The 25,301-nt window shown below is 38.5% G+C and overlaps 1 protein-coding gene and 1 long non-coding RNA gene across 7 annotated transcripts in view; one reads left to right on the top strand and one right to left on the bottom strand.

The window, feature by feature from the left end:
• Samd13 (sterile alpha motif domain containing 13) overlaps nucleotides 1–24,601 on the top strand; it is a 39,057-nt gene extending 14,456 nt beyond the window's left edge. For all 6 annotated transcript variants that reach the window (XM_090334523.1, XM_090334522.1, XM_090334525.1 and 3 more), the window contains 2 exons: nucleotides 7,819–7,930; nucleotides 24,404–24,601. In XM_090334523.1, coding sequence (XP_090190649.1) covers nucleotides 7,819–7,930; nucleotides 24,404–24,547 — 256 coding nt within the window. In that variant the 3' untranslated portion in view covers nucleotides 24,548–24,601. The remainder of the gene's footprint in view (nucleotides 1–7,818; nucleotides 7,931–24,403) is intronic.
• On the bottom strand, nucleotides 13,189–15,524 carry LOC150061585 (uncharacterized). Its single transcript, XR_016535836.1, has 3 exons — nucleotides 15,466–15,524; nucleotides 13,888–13,968; nucleotides 13,189–13,500 (listed from the first exon to the last, which is right to left on the bottom strand). It is a non-coding gene; the product is annotated as an uncharacterized LOC150061585 (long non-coding RNA).
• Nucleotides 24,602–25,301: the final 700 nt, after the last annotated feature.

Here is a 25,301-nt window from a genome sequence, read left to right as displayed (position 1 = left end):
ATGCATGCTACGCAAGCACTTTAACCACTAGGCCAAACTCCCGGCCCTATACCACACATTCTTGATCCCTGCATTCACTAAGGAGCATCTGAGCTGATTCCATCTTGGCTATGGTAAATAATGCTGCTGTGAACATGGTTGTGCTGATAGTTTTTTGTGGCTTTGTTTATGCTCTGTTGGATAAATACCTAGGAGTGGAATTGCTAGGACATAGTTCTCTGTTTAGTTTTTTGAGAACCCTTCATGGACAAGAATAGGCCTGAGGGGGCCAGGAGTTTGGCCTAGTGGAGGAATGCTTGCCTTGCATTCATGAAACCCTGGGTTCCATTCCTTAGTTACCACATACAAAGAAAAAGGCAGGAGGTGGTTTACTTCCAGGTGTTGTGGCTCAAGTGGTAGAGTACTGGCCTTGAGAAAGCGTAAGAACAATGCCCAGGCCCTGAGTTCAAGCCCCAGGACTAGAAAAAATGACAGAATAGGCCTGAGGCCCAATGGAACAGAAGACCCAGAAATGAACTCACAGACCTATATCCATATCCATCAAATATTTGACAAAGAAGCAAAAAACATAGAATGTAAGAATGTAAGAAAGACAGCCTTTTCAACAAATAGTGCTGGCAAATTGGCTAAATGCAGAAAACTTAAAATAGATCTTATGTGTCACCTTATACTAGGATCAATTCAAAAGGGGATTAAAGACCTCAATGTAAGACTAGAAACCATGAAAATATACCAGAAAGGGTTAGAAGAAAAACTAGGATTCCTACACAGGTCAACATTTTCTAAGATCCAGAATCACAACAAAGACTGAATAAATGGGATTGTATCAAACTTAAAAATTTTGCACACCAAAGGACATAGCTAACAAAATAAATAGGAAGCCCACAGAATGGGAGATTTCTTTTACCCACTATATATCAGACAAGGACTAATATCCAGAATATACATAGAGCTAAAAATTTAACCCTCAAATATAATACTCTCAAAGAAAATACTCAACTTATAAATGGACTAATGGCTTGAGACTTCTCAGAAGTAGTAAAACTGGCCAATAGACATATAAGGAAATGTTCAGCATCCCTGGCCATAACAGAAATGCAAATCCAGACAATACTGAGATTTTACCTTGCCCCAGTTAAAATGGAAATTATCAAGAAAACAAACAATAACAGATGCTGGCGTGGATGTGGCCAAAAGGAAATTGTATAACACTAACTTTTGAAATAGCCACTATTCACAGCTAACTCTACCTAGTAAGTTAAGAATTAAGTAAAATAATTTATTAATTTTCCCCTTATCAATTGCAAGGATAGGAGGCAAATGGCAGAAATAAAACATTAGGGTATATTTTGAAATTATTGCTACTGCTAGAATTTTAGAACTCCAGTTTCATTATGTAGTCATCAGTTCACACAGTAACAATGTAATAGTTTCTGTTACCTCATTAAAGCAGTTTGTGTTTCCACGACAGACTCACAGCCAATCAACCATCTTTAAGGAAAGCCATCACATCAAAGGTTGAATAAATTACCTCACAGAAAATTTGGTTCTTTGCCTATATGTCTGCTCTGAAGCCTCAGGGAAAGAGGAATGAGAAATTGATAGAAGTAACGTAATCACTATCTTCAGCTTTCACTTGCTTACTCGTAAACCTGTTTCTCCTCCAGCATCACATAAATAATCATCAGTTCTTAGTTGCCCTGTTCTTTGAAAGCAGTGAAAGGCTTTTATCCAGCATGATAAATGGTGGAAGAGTTTGAAAAGGATTAGTTGGTATTAACTCTTCCTTAAAAGATTGGTAAAATTCTCCAGTGAAACCATCTTGGCCCCTGGAATTTTCCTTGTTTGATTTTGTTGTGTTTTGTCAGCACTAGAGTTTGAAATCAGGGCCTCACTTTATCTTAGCTAGGGCTCTCCCTATTGAGCTATATACCTCTAGACCAGCATTCTGCTAGATGGATTTTTATGGGCTTTTCTGTCTCTCCTGGCTTTGTACCACAGATCTCAGCCTTTTGAGAAGCAGGCTTTTAGGTGTGAGCCATTGGCACCTGGTTTTTGGGGGTTGGAGATCATAACTGACTCAAATTTTCTTGCTAGTGATAGATCTATTCATATTTTATACTCATGAATCAATCTTGGTAAAAAGGTCTATGATTCTAGTAATTTGTCTGTTTCTTCTACATTACCAAGTTTGTTGGCCTAAAATTGTTTACAGAAATTTATAATTTTATTTGTAGTATAAACTGCAATATCTTTTTCAATTCTGGTTTTATTGAATCTTCTTTCTTATTTTCTTAGTGTAGCCAAAAGTTTGTCCATTGTATCTTCTTGAAATCTAGCTTAGCTTTATTTACCATTTTGTATTATTTTCTCTATTATGCATCTCATTTATGTATGTTGGACTATCTTATTTTTCTTCCCATTTATTAACTTTGGATTGTTTGTGTTCTTTGTTTGGTTCCTTGATGTATAAGGTTATGCTGTTTTGAGATCTTCCTTCCTTTGAAATATAGACATTTATGATTATGAAATTCCATCTTTTTGTTGTATCTCCTAAATTTTGGTGCTTCCATTTGTATTTTCACTGTGTCTCACTTGCCTTTTAATTTCTTCTCTGATCATTTAGGTTTTCACAATATATATTTAATTTCTACATACCTGTGAATTTTCCAGTGTTCTTCCTACTGTTGATTGCTAACTATTTTCTGCTATTAATTTCTTTTTTTCTAGTGTAAGAAAACAATTGCTTGGTTATTATTTCAGTTTCTTAGATTTGCTATGACTTTTTTTCATGACCTGATATATGAACTGTCCTGGAAAATGTTCCATGTTTGCTTCAGTAAAATGTTTGCTTTGATGTTATAGAAGAGGCTGAATAAAATAAACAATTGTGACCCTATAAAAGTAGTATTCTTATTTACAATAGTTCAGAGAGTTTAAATTCTATTAGAAGTCAAAAAAGATAAGAAAAAGGGCTGCTTATATGATCCTGTCTTTTCCAAAAGTAAGGATGGGGTATTGGGGGAAAGTATCCAAGAAAAGAGTGCACTGTGTGACCCCAATTAACTCTATCAGCCTGAGGGAACACAGAGGACAGAAATGATGAAGGAATATGTTACCATTATCTCTGGATCTTTCATTTACTCTTGCTGTTTATTCAGGTCTCCAAAGCTTCTCATCTATACATCCAAAACTTTCTATCTCACATGGCTGTGTTTACATACTGTCCCTCCTCCATCTTCCTATACACCCTTTTCCCTAATGGATTTTTGAGTAAAGCAGAGAACATATATGACTCTCTTTATCTCAAAACAAATTTGATATTCTGTATTACGCCAAGCATTTCCAATGCTTATTAAGAATTTGGTTCATAGTAGACTGGTTGAAATTTGTTAATGATTGGCATAAAAATTAATTGGAAGCCAGCTGCTGATAGCTTATGGTTGTATTCCTAGCTACTGAGGAAGCTAAGATCTGTGGATCAAGATTCCGAGTCAGTTATGACAAAAAAAATGAGTTTATAGCTCTAATTAGCCAGCAAAAAAAAAAAAAACTAGGCTGGAGGTGGAGGTGAAAGAGTGCCCCTGTGAATAAGAAAATGAGTTCAAATCCCAGTACTGACACCACACACACACACACACACACACACACACACACACACACACACACACACACACAAATTAGAGATACTTGAAAGGGAACATTTAGGGAATACCTTTTTTAAAAATTAAGAGAACTTGGCTGGGAGTTTGGCCTAGTGGTAGAGTGCTTGCCTAGCATGCATGAAGACCCGGGTTCAATTCCTTGGTACCACATACATCGAAAAAAGCCAGAAGTGGTGCTGAGGCTTAAGTGGTAGAGCCTTGAAAAAGCTCATGGACAGTGCTCAGGCCCTGAGCTCAAGCCCAGGACTGGCAAAAAAAAAAAAATTAAGAGTACTCTAATCCTGGAAGTTGAACAGAGGTTTGAGTGATATAAACAAAGCTGTAGAGATGGCAAAATCCATGAGGATTTTCAGTTGAGTTTCAGTGCAAGCATATCTTTAGCAAGTTATATTCAAATCAAGTATTCTAAATGCTTAGCTAAAGAATGTGAGATATGCAGAAGGCTTGATGAATTATTTGTTTCTAATGCTTTTATTGCTTGAGCATGCTGAAGCTAAGAGTCAGCTCTTATCTGAATATTTTAAAATGAAAAAAGTCCTGTCAAGAACCCTTAAATCACCCTTTCTGGGCCTGCCTTTTAACCAGATCCATACATGAAGGGCAAAGGAGAGGCAACTGGAGAAAAGCATATTTAGATGTTTCATTCTTTGGTCTATCATAGCCAAAGAGATCAATACCACCTTATTAGAATCTAAATTAAATTACTTTTAACCAAAGATTGTTTTAAAACATGGACAAGGAGGATTATAATTTAATTTTACAGTAATTTATAAATATTAAATCTGAATTCAAAACTAAAAGTAAGTCTATTCATATTCAATTTATACAGGATTCTTAAACATTTATATTAACTCATATATGTTATTTCAATGCATTTGGAAAGAAATGCACCATAGTATGTACCTTAATGCTTTAATTAGCCCTGTTAACACTTTAAGTACATATATATAAACTAATACATTTATATTTCATATATTTAGATGCATTTACACATATGTATTTTTTTCTGACCCTTATACTGAAAACCTTTTTTAAAAATATTAAACAACAGAAAAAAGTACAAAAATAGAGTACATTTCTAAGTATAAAAGTAACATTTCAGAATCAGCTTTATAAAAAGAGTAATATGACAACTCTATTACCATGAAATGTTAATCTTAAGGTATCTTTTTCTTTCAACTTTGAAGTAAAAAGCTAATCAATGAAAATAATGAAGCTGTGCAATCACATATAGATTTATCTGTTAAGTTCCCTTATTCTAGTCAGCCTTTCAGCACCAATACCTAAGAAGAACAATTTAAAGTAGGGTTTATTTTGCCTCGGGTTTTCAGACCTCTTGGTCCCATAGTGAGCTGGCTCCATGACTATGATCCTGTGTGAGGCAGTATATCATGGTGGCAGGAACATGCAGTGGAGCTCAGCAAATCATGGTGGCTAGGAAGCAGAGACAGGAAAGAGCCAGGACCATGTTACTTTCTAGAACATACCTCCAGGGGCCTACTTCCTCCACTAGACCTCCTCATTTCTACCACTTTCCCAGTAATGCTATTAAGCTATCTGTTTGTCAGTGGATTAATGAAGTCAAAGCCCTCATGATCCAGTCACCTTTTGACTTTGCTACCAGTTTCATTGGGAAGGGGAAGGTTCTTTATCAAGCTTAAAATTAGCTCAATCATTACATGTATAATGAATCGCTTCTAATTTATTTGAGATGGCTTTCCCACTCGATGCATGTGAGGGCATCCAGTTTTACTTTGCCATTCTTCATGATACCCTGCCAACAGTTTCATAGGTTTTATTCTCTGCTGGCATGGAATTAAAAACTCAATAATACTTCAGAATTATAAAAGTGATGGTGTAATAATCTCAACAGAATAAGAATTTGGAAAGTCCCATCCTAATATCACAATGCAGCATACTTTATTACTATAATTGAGTCACTATTCTTTAAGAGGAGAGGTGGCTAATTGACATCAGCCATCAACCATAAGGAAAGTCAATTCAGATACTTTCTAGGCACTTAAGTCTCTATCCGTTGGGACTTTTCTCACTGCTAGAAGCAAGCCAATTAGAAAACCTAATAGATTTGTTACAGTGTTGCATTTCTGGACAAACATTCTCCAAGCCCACTTTGAACAGAAAAGAGGAGAGAAAATGATGCTTTGAAGAAGACTCCTAGTGTCAGCTTGTGATTATGTTTAACAGAATAATGAAAAATTCCTGCATATGAATGAATTTTTGTTTTAAAAATAACAAATAATTTTTGACAATGATAGAATGAAAAGTGGGGGTATTCCTGTAACATACACTCCTAGTTAAATGTTAGGTAGTCTGGGTGTGTGTGTGTCTGTGTGTCTGTGTGTGTGTATCTGTGTGTGTGTCTGTCTGTGTGTGTCTGTGTGTGTCTGGGTGTACATGGACAGTCTATAAAAATGTGCAGTCTCTAAAGTATTATTGCAAAATAAGCAATCACATGTGCCATTAATCAACAGCATTTTTTAACAAAACCAGAAGTAGGTGTGTTTTTTCTTAATCAAGTGTTTAACTTCCTGTTATGAGAAAGCTATTATGGTAGGTGTGAAACAGCCAGACCCTGGACTCTGAGATGCTTGAGGACCTTCAAGAAGGCCTGGGAATTCTTTTTTCTATTAAAAGTAACATTATTTTCTTCAACTTTGATGGTGTTAAATTCTAGGTCCAAGCTTAAATATGAGCCCAGGTTTTTTGCCTATCCTCGCAAGATGTCAAATGCTATCTACATGTCTCTGTCCCCAGATGTCTACCTCCAGCTTATTCCTGTGCTTTGAGCTCAAGACCCAGATTCCACACAGTTTTCACTTGGCTATAGCTGGAACCAGGAATAAAAAAATGAAAATATATCCCTAACCCATACTACCACTGTAGACTATCCAGTGGACAAGAGTTTAATGCAGTTTGGATGGTGCTACAACAGGCATTTGAATGAAATACTAGAACTTTTAAGAGATTCTAACAACAACAAAAAAAATGTTTCCATTATGCCTTTGAACTGGTGGCAGGATAGAAAGGATTTCATCAGGAAGATAGGTCAACATCCTAAGCAGCTAGGACAATGTGAAAAAACTCAGATCTGGAGGAATGGATTTAGCTCTGGATATGTAAGGTTGGGAGTGGGGGAAGGTGGCAAGAATTGGGGATAGGTAGGTGGGTTAGAATTGTACCATCAAGGGGCTGGGAGTTTGGCCTAGTGGTAGAGTGCTTGCCTAGCATGCACGAAGACCCAGGTTCAATTCCTTAGTACCACATATATGTTAAAAAAAAAAAAAAGCTGGAAGTGGTGCTGAGGCTCAAGTGGTAGAGCTCTAGCCTTGAGAAAAAGTCCAAGGACAGTGCTCAGGCCCTGAGCTCAAGCCCAGGACTGGCAAAACAAAACAAAACAAACAAAAAAAAGAATTGTACCATCAAATGAATATTCATGCAAGCTATTATCTGAACATCAAGCTATCAGTCACTCCCATTGTCCCTACTTTTAAAAAATAGTACTTGAGAAAATAATTTATATTATAGGCTATGTAGTTTATTATGAAAGCAATGACTCGACCACTGAGAGTAATGATTATAAGAAACTTGAAGGTAGATTCAAGGGTGAACTCAGTATAATTCCTTGGAAAGGCAAAGTCAAAGCCCAATAAAATAAGAATCCGGAAATAGGTACTTGCAAGGGCTTGGTGGGAGGGTGGAGGGGGCAAAGGGAGAAAGGCAAGGGAAGAGGGGTGAACCAATGAGAAGGGGGAGGCAAAAATGCAGTCAAGAATTTGTTGTTTATATTACAGAATTAAACGTGTGGGAAGGGGTGGGTGGAGAGGGGTGGGTGAGAATGTGGAAAAGGGTGACATTGATCAAGATTCAGTGTGTTCATAAACTGCTTTGTCAGGTGGCAATTCCTTTGTACAACTACTGAAATATAATTAAAATGTGATACAATTAAATAAGATATTTGGAAACAATAATGATTGTAGTTCTTCTAGAGGTATACTGAGAATGGCATCTCTGAAGGAAGAGCAGGCCAGACCAGGAAAGCTTGCCCAGACTGGCACTGGGAGACACAGTGATGTGTCCAGCAATACCTTGTCCACCCAATGCCATGACAACAGTCTGAATTTTTGTTTTGCAGTTCCATGGGAAACGGGAGACCTCCTGATCCTGCAGACTGGGCTGTGATGGATGTGGTCAACTATTTCCGAACAGCAGGATTTGAGGAGCAAGCTAGGGCTTTTCAGGAACAGGTACTCAGTCTACAGAAACATGTGATGAACACAGCTACCACCCTTTCCATGGTGGATAGAAGGGAATGGGGAGAAAGTGGACCAAAGAGCAGGGAGAGGACAATGAGGCTCTTGAGATGTTGCAGGAGAGGAGGATGAGAGTGCCACGCTCATGGTTCATTCCCTCAAAAAAACGAAGCTTGATGGAAATCACCCTTTTCATTATTCTCCACCAACCCAATCCCTCCCCTCAAATTTCCTAATTGCATAGGATATGCATGGGATATTATGACAGCATTCTCCCCTCCTCCCTTGACCTTCTTCGCACACCTTCCAGGTGCCTGTTTTCTGGTACTTATCTTGTTGGATCATAATAGATTTTTTTCTGAGTAATTACACCGTTTGAATTTTCTCCCTTAAACTTATTTGTTGAATGCTAACCCCATGGTAGAACCACTTAAAGATAATAAAAACAAAATTTTAAAAATAGGTAAAAATTGGTCCATACGCAGTAAATTTCTACATCCTGATTCAACTATTTTTGTAATCTATTTGTAATACAAATAAAATTTTACTCCAAGTATTTATAAAGAAAAAGAACTAAAACTAGGCCTACAGCTGCAGATGGGAGGACTAGAGCTCATTTCTACCTGCATCTTCTCAAGGGCTCAACATGCAGGGCTGCAGAAAATCAACTCTGCCTTTAGAACAAGCACATTAGAAAACATAAATCAGAAAAGAAAAAAAGACAAGAAAAAGACAAATCTGATTGAGCCTGAGAGGCAAGTGTTTTGACTCCTAGCCCCAGGGCCCACTGAAGTATTTAGGTACCTGCAATTTGCTCTCCACAACTTCACAGGAGACAGTGGAAAAGCACAAGATGTAGAGTCAACTTCTGGTTTCTCTGTATGTGCATAACCTCATACAAGTGACTATAGCCATTCAAGTCTGGGTTTCTTATCTATTACCTCACATCTATAACACAAGGTTATTGATACCTAAGTAAGGATGTTGCTATGACATTTTAATGGCAAGTTATGCATTTCCTTTCTTTTAGGCTCATGGTTGGTATTGCAAAGAGGGAGAGAGGACAGTTGTGTGGGGTGATTCATGCCTCTGTGAATGGCACTGTTTCTGCAGGTCTGGTTCTTCAGGAGGCTTAACCATGAGGAGGCAGACTGGAGAAAGGAATTGTTGTCCTGGATGGAAACAAGAGTTCCCCAGCTGCTTATCAATGGGGGCTGCAGTTGTCTAGGCATTAACATTGTTTCCCTTGTATTATAATAATTCAGAAAATTATAACCTGAAGAATGCATCTGGATATTTGTTCCACAGCCCTTGGGCTATTGCTTATTCTATTCAGCTTGTATCAACCAAGTGATTATGTGGCCTGAGGTTGGACAAAGAAACTTTCCTAATATCAACACAGTCCAGTGTCTTCAACCAATATATTTCCTTTAAACTTGATCCCTAGGTATTTTTTTTAATTTTTTGCTAGTTTGGAAGATTTGCCAGAATAAAAGCTTAAGTCACTTCACAACCACCAAGAAAACTAAAATTAGAAAGATTGATAGTGCCAAATGTTCGCAATGATGTATAGCAACCAGAACTTTCCTACTTTGCTGGTGGGAGTGTGAAATCAGCACTGATACATCTACTCCATGATCCAGCAGTTTCACTCCTGGGTGTTTACTCAAGGGGATGGAAAACATGTCTATAAAGAGACTTTACAAAATTGTTCCTTTAGTGTATATGTGTGCTGGACCTAGGGCTTGAAAGTAGGGCCTGGGTACTGTCCCTGAGCATTTTTTTTGCCACAGCTCCACTCCTGGCTTTTTGGTGGTTAATTGGAGATAAGGGTTTCACAAACTTTCCTGCCTAGGCTGGCTTCCAACCACAATTTTCAGATCTCAGCCTCCTGAGTAGGATTACAAATGTGAATCACCAGGGCCCAGCTCAAAACTGTTCTTAATGCCAAAGCCGTATGTGTGAAAATTGGAAGCCTAGGTATATAGAAATAGGACACATAAATGTGCAATGTGTCATATTACTCTTCTGGAACACTAGCCAATAATAAAAAAGAATGGAATATGATACAATATTTTGGATGGATCAATGGCATGCTAAGAGAGAGAAGCATTATATAACAGAATTTATTCTGAATATGTCCATTTGTTTATATTGGCTTCTTTTGATTAACACTGGCACTTGAACTCAGAGCTAATTCTTGCTAAACAGGCACCCTACCTCTTAAGCCATGTTCCTAGCATTTGCTTTAAATATTTTTTTGAATTGTTTACGTGAGGGTCAGTGTGGACAGTCATCCTGCTATTTTTGCTTTCCACCTAACTGAAGTGACAGACAGGTGTCACTCTACCACTCTTTAAAAAAATAAAAAGCCTGAAATGGGATTTCAGCTTTGAACTATGATCCTTCTAATCTCTGCCTCTTTAGTCAAGATTCAGTTGTGAGCCAATGCACTCAACTACATGTTAATTGTCTGTGTGTGTGTGTGTGTGTGTGTGTGTGTGTGTGTGTGTGTGTGTGTGTGTGTTTAGAGACATGGACTTACGATATAATCCAGGCTAGCTTTGAACTCTCCATTTAACATTATCTTCCTAGCTTGAATGATTCTATTTAGATTAAGTTTCAGAACAAATGAATGGTAGAAAAAAATCAGTTGTCTCTGGTTAGTGGGTGGAGAATGCTGAGAAAGGATATGAAGGAACTTTCCACTAATGGTGACATTTTGTATCATTGTAAGAATCAGGACCACGGATACCTGCATCAATCAGTGCATGTAAAGTTACATAGTCAAATGATTCATCTTCAGCTTATTTATAGTAATTATATGGCCTGTAAACTTTACCTCAAAGGGGGAAAAGCTATAAAAATATTAAACTATGCCATGAAAACAAGTATTTAGGGGGAAGTATACTGATGCATATAATACCCTGGAAATGCATCAAACAATGTAGATTGATAATAAAGTAAGTGTAGCAAAGATTAATTATAGAATCTAGGTAGTAGGACTATGTGTTCACAATAAAACTCTTGCCAATTTTTCTTTATGTCTAAAGACTTTTAATAACAAAATCCTGGTGGAAAAAAACATCCAGTTGGAAAGTGGAGGCTGATCATCTGGAACATATTTTAACTTTGCTTTTTAATGATATAATGTTCATTTGTGTCATTGCAACTGAGTAGCTCTCTTTGAAAATTAAATTTATGTAATATTGTAGAATATTATTTAATTAGCTTAGCTAAAAGGTCTCTTGGCCATGTTCCCAGATACCCTAAAGCCTTCTGGAGTTGTGCTTTTGCTATGAGGTAGACAAACAGACTGAGTGACAGTGCACTCTCTGGGCTTTATAGATTATGCACATGACCTTAGAAATGAGACTGTCCAGCTCTGAGGTTGGCCTAGCAGCAGGCCCTTTTTGCCAATGATGACCTCATTTTGGTACCAGGAACACGGGTGCAAGAGAGAACATTTCATTCAGAAATATTTTAAGTTATTGTGCTAGGTCTGCCAACAAGAGAGTTTGACAAATGAATTCCCAGAAGACCAAACTTTTGCAAGTAGGTCTAGAAGCTCAAGTTCCTTCTCTCTCATCAAAGGGTAATTGGGTATATGCAGAGTGTCCGCTGAATTCTCTACAGTCTATCCTTTCTTCCCTCCTGCTCTGACATTGTTATTGCTTTCCCTCTCTGCATTAAAGGAACTGGGGCAGAGGGCAAGGAGAGACCCATTGGCTAGGCTTCAGCTGGTAGGCAAACAACTATGGTGATTTTCTTCTGTACTGAAGATCATATTGTTAACTACATTAATCTGCATCAGGGTCTTACCTCCAGAGTCTTCTTGGCAGTGACCCTACAGCAGTCAGTACTCACAAATACAGCCTGATATGAAGACTGTGTGCCATCTCCAGTCTAAACTCATGACCTTCTAGACCATAGCAGTTGAGAAACCATAACAATTACATCTTAAAAATATCAGGGAAGACTCTCCACAGCCCTTTGACAGGAGCAGGAAGAGTAAAGGACAGAAAGTTTCATGTACTTTCTGCAACTCTTTTTGGATTGCTCGGTGCTCGGGCTCCCTCACCTTCATATGCTGTTAGAATATCACACAAGAGGGACTAGACAACTGTAAACAAGAAGAGTCATCCTCAAGACCTGATGAAGATTATAACAAACTTGCTACATAGCACAGTCTGATTTGTTACAGTGTCAAAATTCAGGTCAAGATAGTGACCAAATGTGTCCACCAACCTGTCTACTTTCAAGAGACAATCTGTATCTGTCTTCATAGTAGGACTTCAAAGTACATTACTAAATATTGTGTTTCTATAGCAACAAGACTCTGGTGTGGCTTTTGTAGTAGTGTACCTCTTTGTAAGACATTACACCATGGAGTCGGGTTTGTCTGAAGGACATTAGTGATGTCTGCCATTCCAGTGTGTGAGGAGGTGCCTGCTGATTTTTGCGTAACCCCTTCATCCTGTGCAGACATTCTGCTGCCACACAGCAATTATATCCATCCATGGTTCCCTCTGGTACAATTATCTCTATCAAGTTTTCTGGCAAGCCTTGTTAGAGCCTTCTGTGGGGACCAGTCATAAGCCAAAAGAACTATAAAAAGAGAAGACCTAAATCCTTGTCCACTGCCCACTGTTGACCCAGTGTCTGTAGGTTGGTTATATTATTGTTTTAGTTTTTTTCTGATCAGTAATATCATACTTCTCAAGTTATCATGGGTGATCAGGTCCTAACTGTTAACCTTGTGGAGCTGGCCCACTTGTTTCTAACATGGTACCCTAGAGGGCCTCATAGTTGATGACAGCAAAAGGCAGTAGTGTCCTTCCTAGAAAAGGCAAGGATTCTAGCATTACTAGCCCCCTTTTCCACTATCACGATGGTGAAGTGGCTGTTCCCCCACGAAATTCCTTGCAGACAGATTGTTTAGGCTATACTGAAGGGCATGAGTACCAGTGAGAACTGTTAGTTTGTTTTCTTCTACTTTCCCTGTAGTCACTGAATGATCTTGGAGACTTTTGCCTTTCTACAGCTCAGATTTCTACAAAGAGAAGGTTGAGTTAAATAAAGTGTTGCTCAAATTCCTCATCTGAGAAAAAGTCATTTTACAACTAGTCCTCATAAAGCATACTTCCCAGACACAGCAAAAGGCACAAAAGCCACTTGAGACAGCAAGATTTTTTTGAATAGATGATTAAAAACAACTGACTGTTGAACATGGATATGACTTCCCTGGTTTGTTGTTTTAAGAGTCAAAGGCATCTGAAGAATTCTTTCCTAAGAGCTTTTTTTTAAAAAAGACCATTTTGGCAAATATAACTTCCAAATACCTCCACCTTCTTCAGAAAGAACATTAACGATAATATTTACCTTGTCAAATTCTTAAGTCTAACCAAGCAACCTTTTAGCTGTCACTTGAGAAATTGTGTGGCATTCTAGTGCAGTAACTTGGCCACTTAACTTGGACTCTTAATTTCAAGTCACAAAACATCTTCTTTGGAGCAGTCACTTTGTCTGTCTTCCTCTTTCTGATTCACATGCTTAGAATATATCTGGAGAAGATGGCAGATAGCTGTTATTCAGTTACCATCAGATGGTTCAGATTTCTTATGAGTGAGTGATATCAGTCACTTTATTTTAGGAACAATATAGATCTCGGATATTTTTCCCTCAGAGTATCATGACAAAGTAATATGCAACTCAAGGTAACAGTTTAATTTTACTCTTGTTACCTCCTTACTTTTTCCAAGCCATATGAATTAGAATCTATTTTCACTCTACATATTCAACAAGTTAAGATGGTATTTGAAACACAAAGATTAGACTTTATTTTCAGCTGGCACCTTGTGGATAACTTTGGATACCCTTCTGAGGTCACCGGCTTAATAATGATAAACAAAATTTCATTTTGCTGCAGATTGCCAGGTAACACTAATTACCTTGAAGTGGAGCAGCAGTCAACGTCATGAGCACACTGTCCTGGGGCAACCCCCCAACTGCAGTCTTCTAGATGCATGTTTCTAAATTGACCAAAAAACAAACTCAGGTTATTTGTCAATTCTAAGAGCATGCCTTTAAAAAGTATATTAGAAAAAAAAAGTAAATTAGAAAACCATGAATAGAAATGTTAAACTGGACATTAAGTCATAAATTCAACTCTGAACTTGACTAATTATAACCTGGCATATTAAAAGTAATTTTACATGCTAAAATATTTAAGGTGCTTTGGTATCTGGTATTTCTTAACAACTGATGGCTACTGAAATACTTAAAATATTCTATAGTGTAATGGATAGGGGATATGACACACTGGCCAGCCAACGTGCCAGCAGCCTTTATATCATTAGTTCATAAAATGATAGGAAAAATGCAATAAATAAAACATGGGTAATGCTAATGTAATGTAGCCAAGGAAATTGGAAAGAAAACTGATAAGGAAAGACACTTTTCAATTTTTTTATTAAAATAGAAAAGATTATTGGCAAACTAAAGGAGCCGCACAGTTGTCTAAGTCATTCATTTGCAATTAAGACAGCTATAAAACAAAGACAGTGGGGTATGTGGTACCTACTCACTCAATTAAGTGTAAGAGTCTAGGTGCAAGTCATCCTAGTGAATCTGTCTAGCAGATGACTAAGGGAAGAGTGAGGCCTAGAATCAGATATGAGAGTTATCAGCCACAGGAGGGAGTAAATGAATAAATGAGAAAGACATCTGAAAAAGGAAGAGTAAGAGGCCAAGGCCTGAGGAATGCCAAGATTCTCATTGTTAGGGGAAAAAAGGTAACTTGCATATTCAATTAAGATAGAGCCCGCCCTCTGGGAAGTAGAGGGAATTATCAGTAATGAAAGGTTTTATAGGAATCTCTGAAGAGGACAGAATGAAATAATTGACAAGTTCAAAATAACTAAAAAGGTTACATCCAGTGAGGCCTAGGAGTGACGGTGAAGTTTGCCAGTGGAATTTCAATGGAGTTGATGGGAGAAGAGGCCTGTTGGGAGGGGAAGGACCTTTCTTTTCCAGTTAGGAAGTAAGGGGAATGCAAACAGTTGTTGGAGACGCAGATACTACAGGGTTATTTAAGTGTGAGGACCTCTTTCTATGAGATGAAACTTCTACATTTATTTACATGCATGAGAGTGGCAAAAATTACAGGAAATTGAGGATAGTTAAGCAAGTTCCAGAGTATGGAGGAGCAAGAATTTTGATACTGGGAAGCTTTTTATATTGCTGATATATATATATATAGAAATATATAAGGTGATGCTGACATTGTGGAAAACAGCATGGTGGTTCTTCAAAAAAAACATAATATTAAATATAGAAAACTGTATGACTCAGCATTTCTCTTCTCCCTCAAAAAAAATTGAAAAGCAGAGTAAAAGATACTTGTACTTGTGAAATTGGACATTATAACATCATTCTCAATAGCCAAAGTTGGAAACAACCCAAGTATCCATGAACAAATAAATAAAGAACTTTGAAATGAGCCATACATATTTTACAATCCCACTTACATGAAATGTGTAAAGCAGACAAATTCAGAAACACAGGGTAGATTAGAGTTTACCGGGAGCTGGAAAAAGGGAAGAATTATTCATAAAATGGTATAAACTTCTGATGGGGTAGTCAAAAGTATTTGAAAATAGTGGTAGTGATTATATTATTTGATAAACATGTAAAGCTACTGTATAATTAGAAATTAAAATGGCATATTTCATGCCAATAACAAAAAATTAATACTAACATACATGATAGTTCCACTTAGTCAAGAAAATGTTCAAATGTTTAGTTTTATAAAAGAATATAAAGGAAATAGCCCTAAGAGAAATAACTTTCTCTGAATAAGAGACATAGGAAAGGATATATTATTCTTATGTGATGGACTATTTTTAATGTGTCAACTTGACTAGAGTGAGGAATGCTCAGATTGCTGGTAACACTTTATATTTCTGGATGTTTTGGAATTTATAAGATTAGTATTTGAATCAGTAGACTGAGTAAAGAAGACTGTTCTCACCAATGTGAGTAGACACATCCAACCTGATCATGCTTCTAGCAGAAAAAAAGAAAAAAAGGAGAAAGCATCTGTTTGACCTGTCCATCCGTCCTCTCCTGCAATCAGACATTGCTTTTTCTGATCTTCAGATTCAGTCTGATATTTGTAACATCAGCCACCATTCTCTGGCCTTGAGATTGATTAAATTACATGCCAGCTTTTCTATTTTCCCAGTTCTCAGCTTGGTTTATGTCTAACCAACCAATATTTTCTTGATTCTGTGACTCAGGGGAACCCCAACTAATACATCTTAGTCTCAAAGATATGGGAGTTCCTGGCAGCCTTCCTATTTTTTTTCCTAAATAAAAAGCTCCTCTTAGAGGATTACAAAGATACAATAGCTAGGTGCATCTGATCCTATTAAATATTTATTGAATTGAACTCTAAGAAATGGAAACAAGACTTTTTTTTTTCCTGTGTCACTGTTTCTGTTTTTCTTCCTTTTGTTTCCATTTGTTCATTTCTTTGTGTCTTTGGGAGGCCAAGGGGGTTGCACAGATGGTGGGACAAACATGAACAAATGCAGTGCAGCAGTGACACTTACCAGACTTTACAGGGAGAATGAGCAATAAAGACTGGGAGAGAGTAGGGGAAGGGGTGATGTTGTTCAAAAGGAAATGTACTCTTCATCTGACTTATGTAATGGAACCTCCTCTTTAGATCACCTGTACTCTATCAATAAAGATTGTGAGAGAGGCTCCTTTTTGATTGGAGAGAGTGGGTAAAAGTTTAGAAAGGAATTAGAAGAGTATAATGAAGATTAGGAACAGCCACCAGAAGGAAGAGGACAGGAATGACTTAGGATAAATAAAAGAACTGCTGAGATCTTGCACTAAGGTAGCTGAGTGTACTTGTAAATGTAAGAGATTTCATCTTCATGCTTACTTGCATTTTGTTTTTATTTGCTTGGTTTTTGCTTGCATTTTGTTTTCTGCCATGCCAGGTTGAGAGAAACTGGATTACTGGAACCTTCCTGAGCAGGAGGGTTTGTGACAGTCACATTGGAGAGCTGACAGCTTCAGAGGACTACATGGGAGGTCTACTGGAAAAAGTGCTCCCATGGTCACCCATGGGTCACACAGAGTGTGAAGGGGACCCTAACCCTGGAAAAGCTGGAGTTTAAATGAGAAAGTGGGTTTAATGAGAGGAAGGAGAGAAGGACAAGATTTTGGACTTGCAGTCTTAAAGAGGCAGACTCATCTGGTGGATGGCACTGCCGGAATGGGCTCTAAAAATGAAAGGGAATTGTTGATATGGTTGGTTATTACAGCAGCTGATGCTATTATAGATGTATCTATAAATACAGATATCTAGATAACTATATCTATAGAGATGGGCAGATATATATCTGTAGATATAGATATATAGATATGTTTGATATCTAGATATCTCTATCAATATAGCTTAATTATAGTAGCAGTTTATTTTTTGTTGTTGTTCTTTTAACAATCCATGGCAATTGCTGGGGATGTCCTGTATCACTGTATTTCAAATCCCAGTGAGAATGGAGGCTCCATCATCTTCCTTTGGCAGCTTTCAAAATCTAGGGTCTGATGTTGGTGTCAGGGAAAAGAGGAACTCATGTTCGTGATGTTGTTGTCCAGGTCTGAGACAGGTACACCTTCCTCCTTTTACTTTTCCTTGACTAGAACTTAGTCAGTGCAAAGGAAGCTAGCAATACAAAGTTGTATGTGCTACACAAAGGGCAGCAGGCCAAGCTGCAATTGCTACCATTCTCTTTTTAAAGAAGAATTTGTTAGCCAGGCTTCAGGGGCTCATGTTTGTAATCCTAGCCTATCATCAGGCTAAGATCTGAGAATCCTGGTTCAAAGCCAGCAAGAAAGCTCATGAGAATCATCTCCAATCAACCATCAACAAATAAAAATAAAGCAGAACATGACTCTATGTCTCAAGTGATGGAGCACTAAACTTGAGCACAGAAGTTCAGGGACAGCCCATAGGTTCTGAGTTCAAAGCCCAGGAGCAGCAAAAATAAATAAATAGCATTTGTTGTTGCTGCTGCTTAGTTTAATTTTTAAGACTAGAGCTAAATTTTAAAAAGGCTAACATCAGCAATCAACAGAAGACTTATCTGATAATACATGGAAAGTCTCCATATCGGATCCTATTTCTTCCCTCTGTCCTTTAAAATAAAAATTATCTAGGTTAGTCTGTGTGACTCCATGCCTTCATTGGATGAGATGAGTTTCTTTTCCCCATCAGAAATGTGTAGAATATTTCACAAGAATAATACAGCCCTTCATCACCCACCATAACACATAGCCACTAAGTCACTAAGAATATGGGCTCTGACAGCAGTCCAAATGGATGCCAGGTCTGATGTAAAAACAAGCCTCCACACAAATGGTTTCTCCCTACTAACAAGCCCTGCAGGCACTTGCTTATTTTATGAGAGCTTCATTTACCCAATAAAGCTTCCCCAATACAGGGAAGCTTCTCCCCTCTTTTTCCCTCCAATAGGAGAGCAAAGCAGACACAGCATTAGCTGAGAGTCACAGTTTGGAATGTGAGGTCATAGTGACTGAGCACAGTAGGCTGAGAGGGAAGGGAGTCTGGGCAGGGCCTGTGAATGACTCCTGCAAAGAACTCCTCCTAACAGAGATTTCACCCCAAGAACCATGCGATAAGATTTAGAGGTGTAGAGTTAACTCATTCACCATCTTCCTTTTCAAAGGCAATAAATGCCTTGTCTTGGTAAGGAAAGACCATTTCCAGAATGGTAGTGAATTACTACAAAGTGCTAGGGGTGCCTCAAAATGCTTCCTCTTCTGAAATCAAGAAAGCTTATCACCACTTGGCCCTACAAATCCACCCAGACAAGAACCCAGAGGACAAAGAGACAGCAGAGAAGAAATTCAAGCAAGTAGCTGAAGCTTATCAGGTCTTGTCAGATGCCAGCAGACGTGAGGACTATGACATGTCCCAAGAGAGCTATACCAGGAGCGAAAGCAGGGAAGATGACAGGGGCAAAAGCCACTGGGAGGAGGAAGTATGGTTCAAGCAGCCACCCAGGGTTTCTCAGTATGACTTGGAAGATGAAGACCTCTTCTTTAGAGACCATTTTTCCACTGGCCACATGACTTGGCCCAGGACATTTCACTCCTCCTTCTTCAATGCACTCTCCATGTTAGATGCAGGATTTTCTACCTTTGTATCCTCAAGTTCCAGAGCAAATCCTCTTACCTGGGAGACATCGTGCCATTTATAAGCAGAGGGATGTGAAACTTCCCACTGATTACCACTTACTGCCAGCTAGTAAATGACAAAAATGTTGTTACAAAACAAATTCTAGAAAATGCAAGAGGAAAACCTAAAGTGGGAAAATACAGACAATTTCATCAGATCCCTCCACCTTGATGGTAAGAAGTTGCTTCTACATCTTTAACCAAGACTTTAAAAGGAGACTGTGTCTTCCCCGCCCCCTCCACTACCATCTCCCCACCCTGGTATCAGAGTTTGAACTCAGGGGTCTTGCACTTATGCACTGATGTGACTTGCTTGTTTGGCTTGTGCTCTACCACCTAAGCCTCTGGACCAACTTTTTGCTTCTTATTTTGGAGATGGAGCCTCTTCTGGTTTGAACCTTTGTCCTTGATTCTCGCCTCCTGAGTAGCTGGGCCTAACCAGCATAAGGCACCACCATCCAGCTGAGGCTGTTGCGTCCTGATGCTGATCCTATAATTTGATTCTGAGAGTGTTGATGCGGGCTAGACAGAGGACAGCTCAGTCTAAACATCTCACTTTCACTGGGTCAGTGGTGGGGAGAGTAGTAATGGGCCAAGTGTGGACACATAGTCCAGGTCGTAAGTTGGTACTTCTGTTTCCTGCATAGTCTTGAGATAGTTATGAGTATCAGCACTTGCTAGGGCCTTAGGATCCAATGCCAGCCTTCTATCACAAACCACATTACTTCATTTTTTTTTCTACTCTATCTTGCGATTGCTCACTGGTTTCTTCCTTAATGGTTATTCTTTTCTGTCCTTATGTCTCTTTCTGCTCCTCTTACTGTCTCATCTTTATTCCCATGTGTTTCTTGTGGCCCAAATCATAATCAGATTCTATTCAAATAGCTATTTAGACATAGATTAATGCTGACAGAGGGAGAGTAAAAAAAAATGCATTACATTTTTACATGCTTTTGACAGCATTTGTTGTGTTCCAGTGATGCCTGGAATCCTGCTTGTAACCTGTGTTATCTATAAAGCCTTTTCAGCAATGAAATCCAGTAGCTGTTTTGCCCATCTAGATAAGGAAATGTGGCTTAGTGAGATTACATAACATGCCACAGGCCCCACTTAATAAGCAGTAAAATAGTGTCGTACTCTAAAGCGTGTTCTTAGCCACTGAACTCTAACATCTAAAGATCCTACTCATTTATTTTTATATCTCTAGGGTCTTGCACTCATTGGAAATTTAGATCTATCATCTCTAAAGCTTAATTCAATGCTTGAGTACTTGCTGGAACTTAGTCTTTCACGCAGTTTTAATTTTATGGCTCATGAGAACTTGAAGGTTACTCTTACATGAAGCTAACAAATGTAATTTATTAGCACTGAAATTCCAAGATAGGAATTATCTTTTGGGTTTGGCTCCAACTTTGATATAATTGCGATTTTAGACATTGGTTTGTTTGGCTGAGCTGGAGTCGGTCACATGTTATCCCTTGGATTTATATTAGCAAACAAACCATCAGCTGAATGAGTAGTTTCTGATGGAAAGTTACTAGTGAATTCTGACCTAGAAGTTCTGTCTTCCTGTTTCAATCCAAACTCATTCAGTTTTACCACACTAACAAAATTTGGATTTATTTGCAATTATAATTTTTTGTGGAAGTTACAGTGACAAATTATTAGCTTTCTTTACGAAAGAGGTTTCCTCGGTGTGCAATTTGAAAGGCAAAATTTTTCTGTAGTTTTTGAACATCTTAATCTTGGTAAATTTTCTGAATCTGATCCGGAATATGCCCAGATCCCTCAGGCAAAGGATCTACACTAGCAGAAATGAAACAGAAGGTGGATTTAGATTCAGAACGCATCCCATTTCCTTTAAAGCCCATCAGTTTTCACTTAGTAATCACTGGTAGCCTTCTGAGTGTCAGACTCTATGCTTAATGCTTTCCATCCATCATTTCTAATCTACAGAGACCTTTGAGGATTTGTTTATATTGTACAATTAAGTAAACTCAGGTTTGGGGAACTCAAGTCCCTTACTAGGGCCACACAGCAAATTGTGGAGACAGGATTCAGACTGCAGTTTGCCTGCCTGAAGCTTAACATTTCCATTGTGTTGTATCTCACCCTCCCTTATCTGAGCCATGGTCATGGTTTAAGGAGAAAGTCAGTATTGCACTGAATTAAGCATATTCATCTCAATATTTCTATAATGAAGACCTTCATCTACCCACTCCACTCTGAGGTAAAATACAGTCTGTCTTATTTAACAAAGGGAAAATCAAACTGGAACACAAAACATATTTTCTATTTTGTCTTAATTTCACATGTAAGCATTTTTTGCAGACATTCTAGGCTTTTGACAGAAATGCTGAGTTGAAGGAGGTTTTGTCAGCAAAATATAGTTGTTGTTTTGCTAAGTTCGCTTTCAGTTAGTAAAAGTCAAGAGTTTCCTCATAGAGCAATGAAAGGGTGTCTTTTCTTCCTGACATCTGTTTCTGAACTGCAGAGGGCTATTGTGTCAGCCAATAGCAACTGCAGCTCAGTGCACAGGGTCCAACATCAGTTCCATGGCTTCCCGATGTCCTCAGCTTTGCTCTCATGGTTTCCTTTGCCATAAACTCCTCTCAGTCAGGTTCAGTCTCAGATTTACAGGCTTCACTAATGGGCAAATTCCTGTCTCTTTCCATAAATTTTTACTCTTGCCCTATCAGCCAATTGCCTTTTATGTGCTCTAGTTTTGAATAGTTGTTCTCAAATTCTCGTGAAACACTTGTGTTCTAGTAGCTGACAAAAAAAGTTTCTAAACCTCAAAAGCACAATAGACCAGTTAAAAATAACCCTGTTCTACTCTGATTCCTATGAGGTAGCTGACAAGTGAGATGAGGACTGACCACTGTTAGGTGGAGAAAGGTGGAAGGGATCATGTGATTATAGGTTCAGGGAGTGTGGAGGAGAATGGTTTCTCATGGAATCATTTGAAATACCCCAAGTTCCCAGATTACCAAGGGAGGCTATGAAGTGGGCTTTCTTTATCCCTCTAACCTAGTGCTTTTTCTCCCACACTCTCAGACATCCGTGACACAGTACATGACAGAAGTGGAGGATGGCCTCTCTCGGGAGTTTAAAAGGGGTTATATATTTAGGTGATTGGCCCCTCCCTCCTTAGTCTGTCAGCCCAGTTATGTGGGTAACACAATAAACAAAACTGTCTAGCACTGTTGGCCCATCTCTTAATCCACGTGTCCTAAGAACCAGCTCAGATTCTTAAGAAATTCTAAAATATGCTGGGTCCTTGTGCCAGTAACCCTAGCTATTCAGTAGGGTAAAATCTGAAGGATCATGAATTAATGCCAGATGGACAGAAAAGGCCGTGAGACCCACCTCCAAAATGACTAAGAAAATGTTGCCTTGAATGCATGGAATGAATGACAGAGCATTAGCTAAGCTGAACAACCCAGTGTTCAAACCCCAGTACTCTAAGAATAGAATAGAATAGAATGAGATGGGAGTCCGTATTTTCCACATTTTCTTTACAGAACTAAAATGCTTTATGGATTCGAGGAATCTCTTTTGTAAAAAGCTCCTTTTAATTCATCTCTAAGCTTTGTAAGTAAAACTGGCCATGCTGCAGATCTGAAGAAAGAAATGAGCTGAGCTGGAAAGAGCTTTGATGCTCCCAAGGCCTTACTACCTACCTATTTGATACTTGTGGGTCCAATGAGAGGGAGAGTAATAGAGACCTCAGCATGAAGGTGCTAGTTCTACTCTTAGAGAAGAGTCTTCCAGAGGGTGAGTCATTTTTACTTATGCCCATTGTTACAATTAAGAAGATGTCTAGAAATCAAACTCTCAAGATCCAAGCAGACCACCTAGACAACTTATATATAATTCTCATGTGAAGAGGAGCAGAGAGTATAAAAAGGATAAGCCAGGGTTTGGAGGTGTGTATGTACTGGCAACCCAACTATACTCAAGGCTCCTACTATATTTTCACCTAAGTAAGGTATCACAGACTGAGTCTGGCCCCAGGCAAAAAATGAGACACTATATGAACGATAAAGTGAAAAGAAATCTCCAAGGACATGATTCAAGTAGTAGAGCACATGCCTAGAAAGTGCAGGCCCTTAAGTTGAAACTCTGGTACTGTCATAAAAAAGGAAAAAGGACATTAGTTTTAGCTATAGAAAGATGAGTTCACTCTGGCCACTCTTGCCTAACATTCTGAATTCAGGTAGGGTAGCTTCTTGCTTGACTGTTGGAGTGATAAACATAATTATGGAATTGTTCTCAAAATTAAATGCATAGAAAGTTATAATTTTCATATGCATTTGAAAGCCCCATTTTTGATTCTTAAGGTTACATGTACTAAACTTGTCCATGAGGTTTTTTTTTAGATGTGTGTGTGATATGATCTTGAAAAAAAGATCATCTGTGGATTGTCTTTAACCTGAAATACAAATGAAAGATGGAAGATAAAAAGGGACAAATCCAGCCAGGTGCCCTGACTCAAGTCTGTAATCATAGCTACTTAGGAGGTAGAGATGGGGGGAAATCATGGTTAAAGGCCAGCCTAGATAAAGAGAAGACTTCCAGGCTGAGAGTTTGGCCTGGTGGTAGAGTGCTTGCCTAGCATGCGCAAAGCCCTAGGTTTGATTCTTCGGTACCACATACACAGAAAAAGCCAGAAGTGGTGCTGTGGCTCAAATAGTAGAGGACCTAGCCTTAAGAAGCCCCAAGGACAGTGCCCAGGCCCTGAGTTCAAGCCTTAGGACTGGTGAGGAAAGAGTGAAGTTTTCCTTGTAGACCACTTCTATCAATGACTGGGTGTGGGAGTGTGTGAATGTCATTGCCAGCTCTCTGGGTAAGCAGAAGTGGGAGGATTGCTGCCCAGGCCAGCCATGGCATATAGACCCTGTATCAAAAATAGCGAGTCTTAAGAGGGATGGAAGGGTGAATCAAGTTGTAGAGCCTCTGCCTAGCTAGTCCTCTGAGTTCAATCCCCAGTACTGAAAGAGAAAGAGCGAAAGGAAGGAGGGAAGGAAGAGAAGGAGGGAGGAAATCCATTCTGAAACACCTAATAAAATAGTACTTTTAGCATGCCTATAACTTGTATGATTATTTTTCCCTTTGAACTTCTATTTTCTTTATTATCCTTGAGCTTTTGGACTAACATGCTGGCTTTACCCTCTCTTTCCATTCCAGGAAATTGATGGAAAATCCCTGCTATTGATGACAAGGAATGATGTGTTAACAGGACTTCAGTTAAAATTGGGACCTGCACTGAAAATCTATGAGTATCATGTAAAACCTCTGCAGACAAAGCATTTAAAGAACAACTCTTCATAGTACAGTCAAATTGTGGTCTCAGACCTTGGGGGGAAAAATACATCAATGACATAATTTAGTTTCATGTGATGAAACTTTGTAAACAGAATACATACATGTGTATATGTAAAGAATTTCAATCAAACAAAATGTTATCCTATTGGATAGACTAGGCAAATCCATCGGCTGACCTGAATTCAGCCAAGAGGAACAAAGACAAAACACACGAGATAGTTTTCCTTGTGGACTTTGTCTCATAGAATCATCTTCGATGCTGTTGACACCCCTCCCCACAAAGGCTTTGAAATCATGAGAATTTCCTTTCTTTCTTCATTGATTGCTTTCCCAAAACTCCAGAGATAGAAAATGAGAATTCAGTGGAATGAGTATCTTTGGATTAGAAACTTAGAGTAAAACCAAGCCACTTGGGGAGGGAGAAAGAAGAGAAAGGGATTGTTGCCTTCCTTGAATTCCTCTGCTCCTTAGAGTTTGTGTTCCTTGATGGAATTGCTGACACCCTTGTTTATAGAGGGTTCTCCACTTGACCTTATTAAGGTTTCACTGAGATATGCTGCAATGTGGGAAACAGACCTGCCTTGTGGCCCTTCCAGAAGCAGAACTATAGCTCTGGAAAGAGAAACTTCATTGTGTGCTAGGAATATCCATTCTTTATTCAGCTTACTGTCACAGGGGTAATATTTTCTGAATAGATTTGCTCACATTGTTTCTTTGTTTCTGAAGAAAGCATTTTTTACTTTATGATTTGTATTTATAA

Source organism: Megascapheus bottae, chromosome 6, assembly GCF_031878675.1.
Source record: "Megascapheus bottae isolate mThoBot1 chromosome 6, mThoBot2.hap1, whole genome shotgun sequence".
Classification (NCBI taxonomy): domain Eukaryota; kingdom Metazoa; phylum Chordata; class Mammalia; order Rodentia; family Geomyidae; genus Megascapheus; species Megascapheus bottae.
The sequence above is the reverse complement of the archived record's forward strand: the minus strand, read 5'-3'. Positions and strand labels throughout refer to the sequence as shown.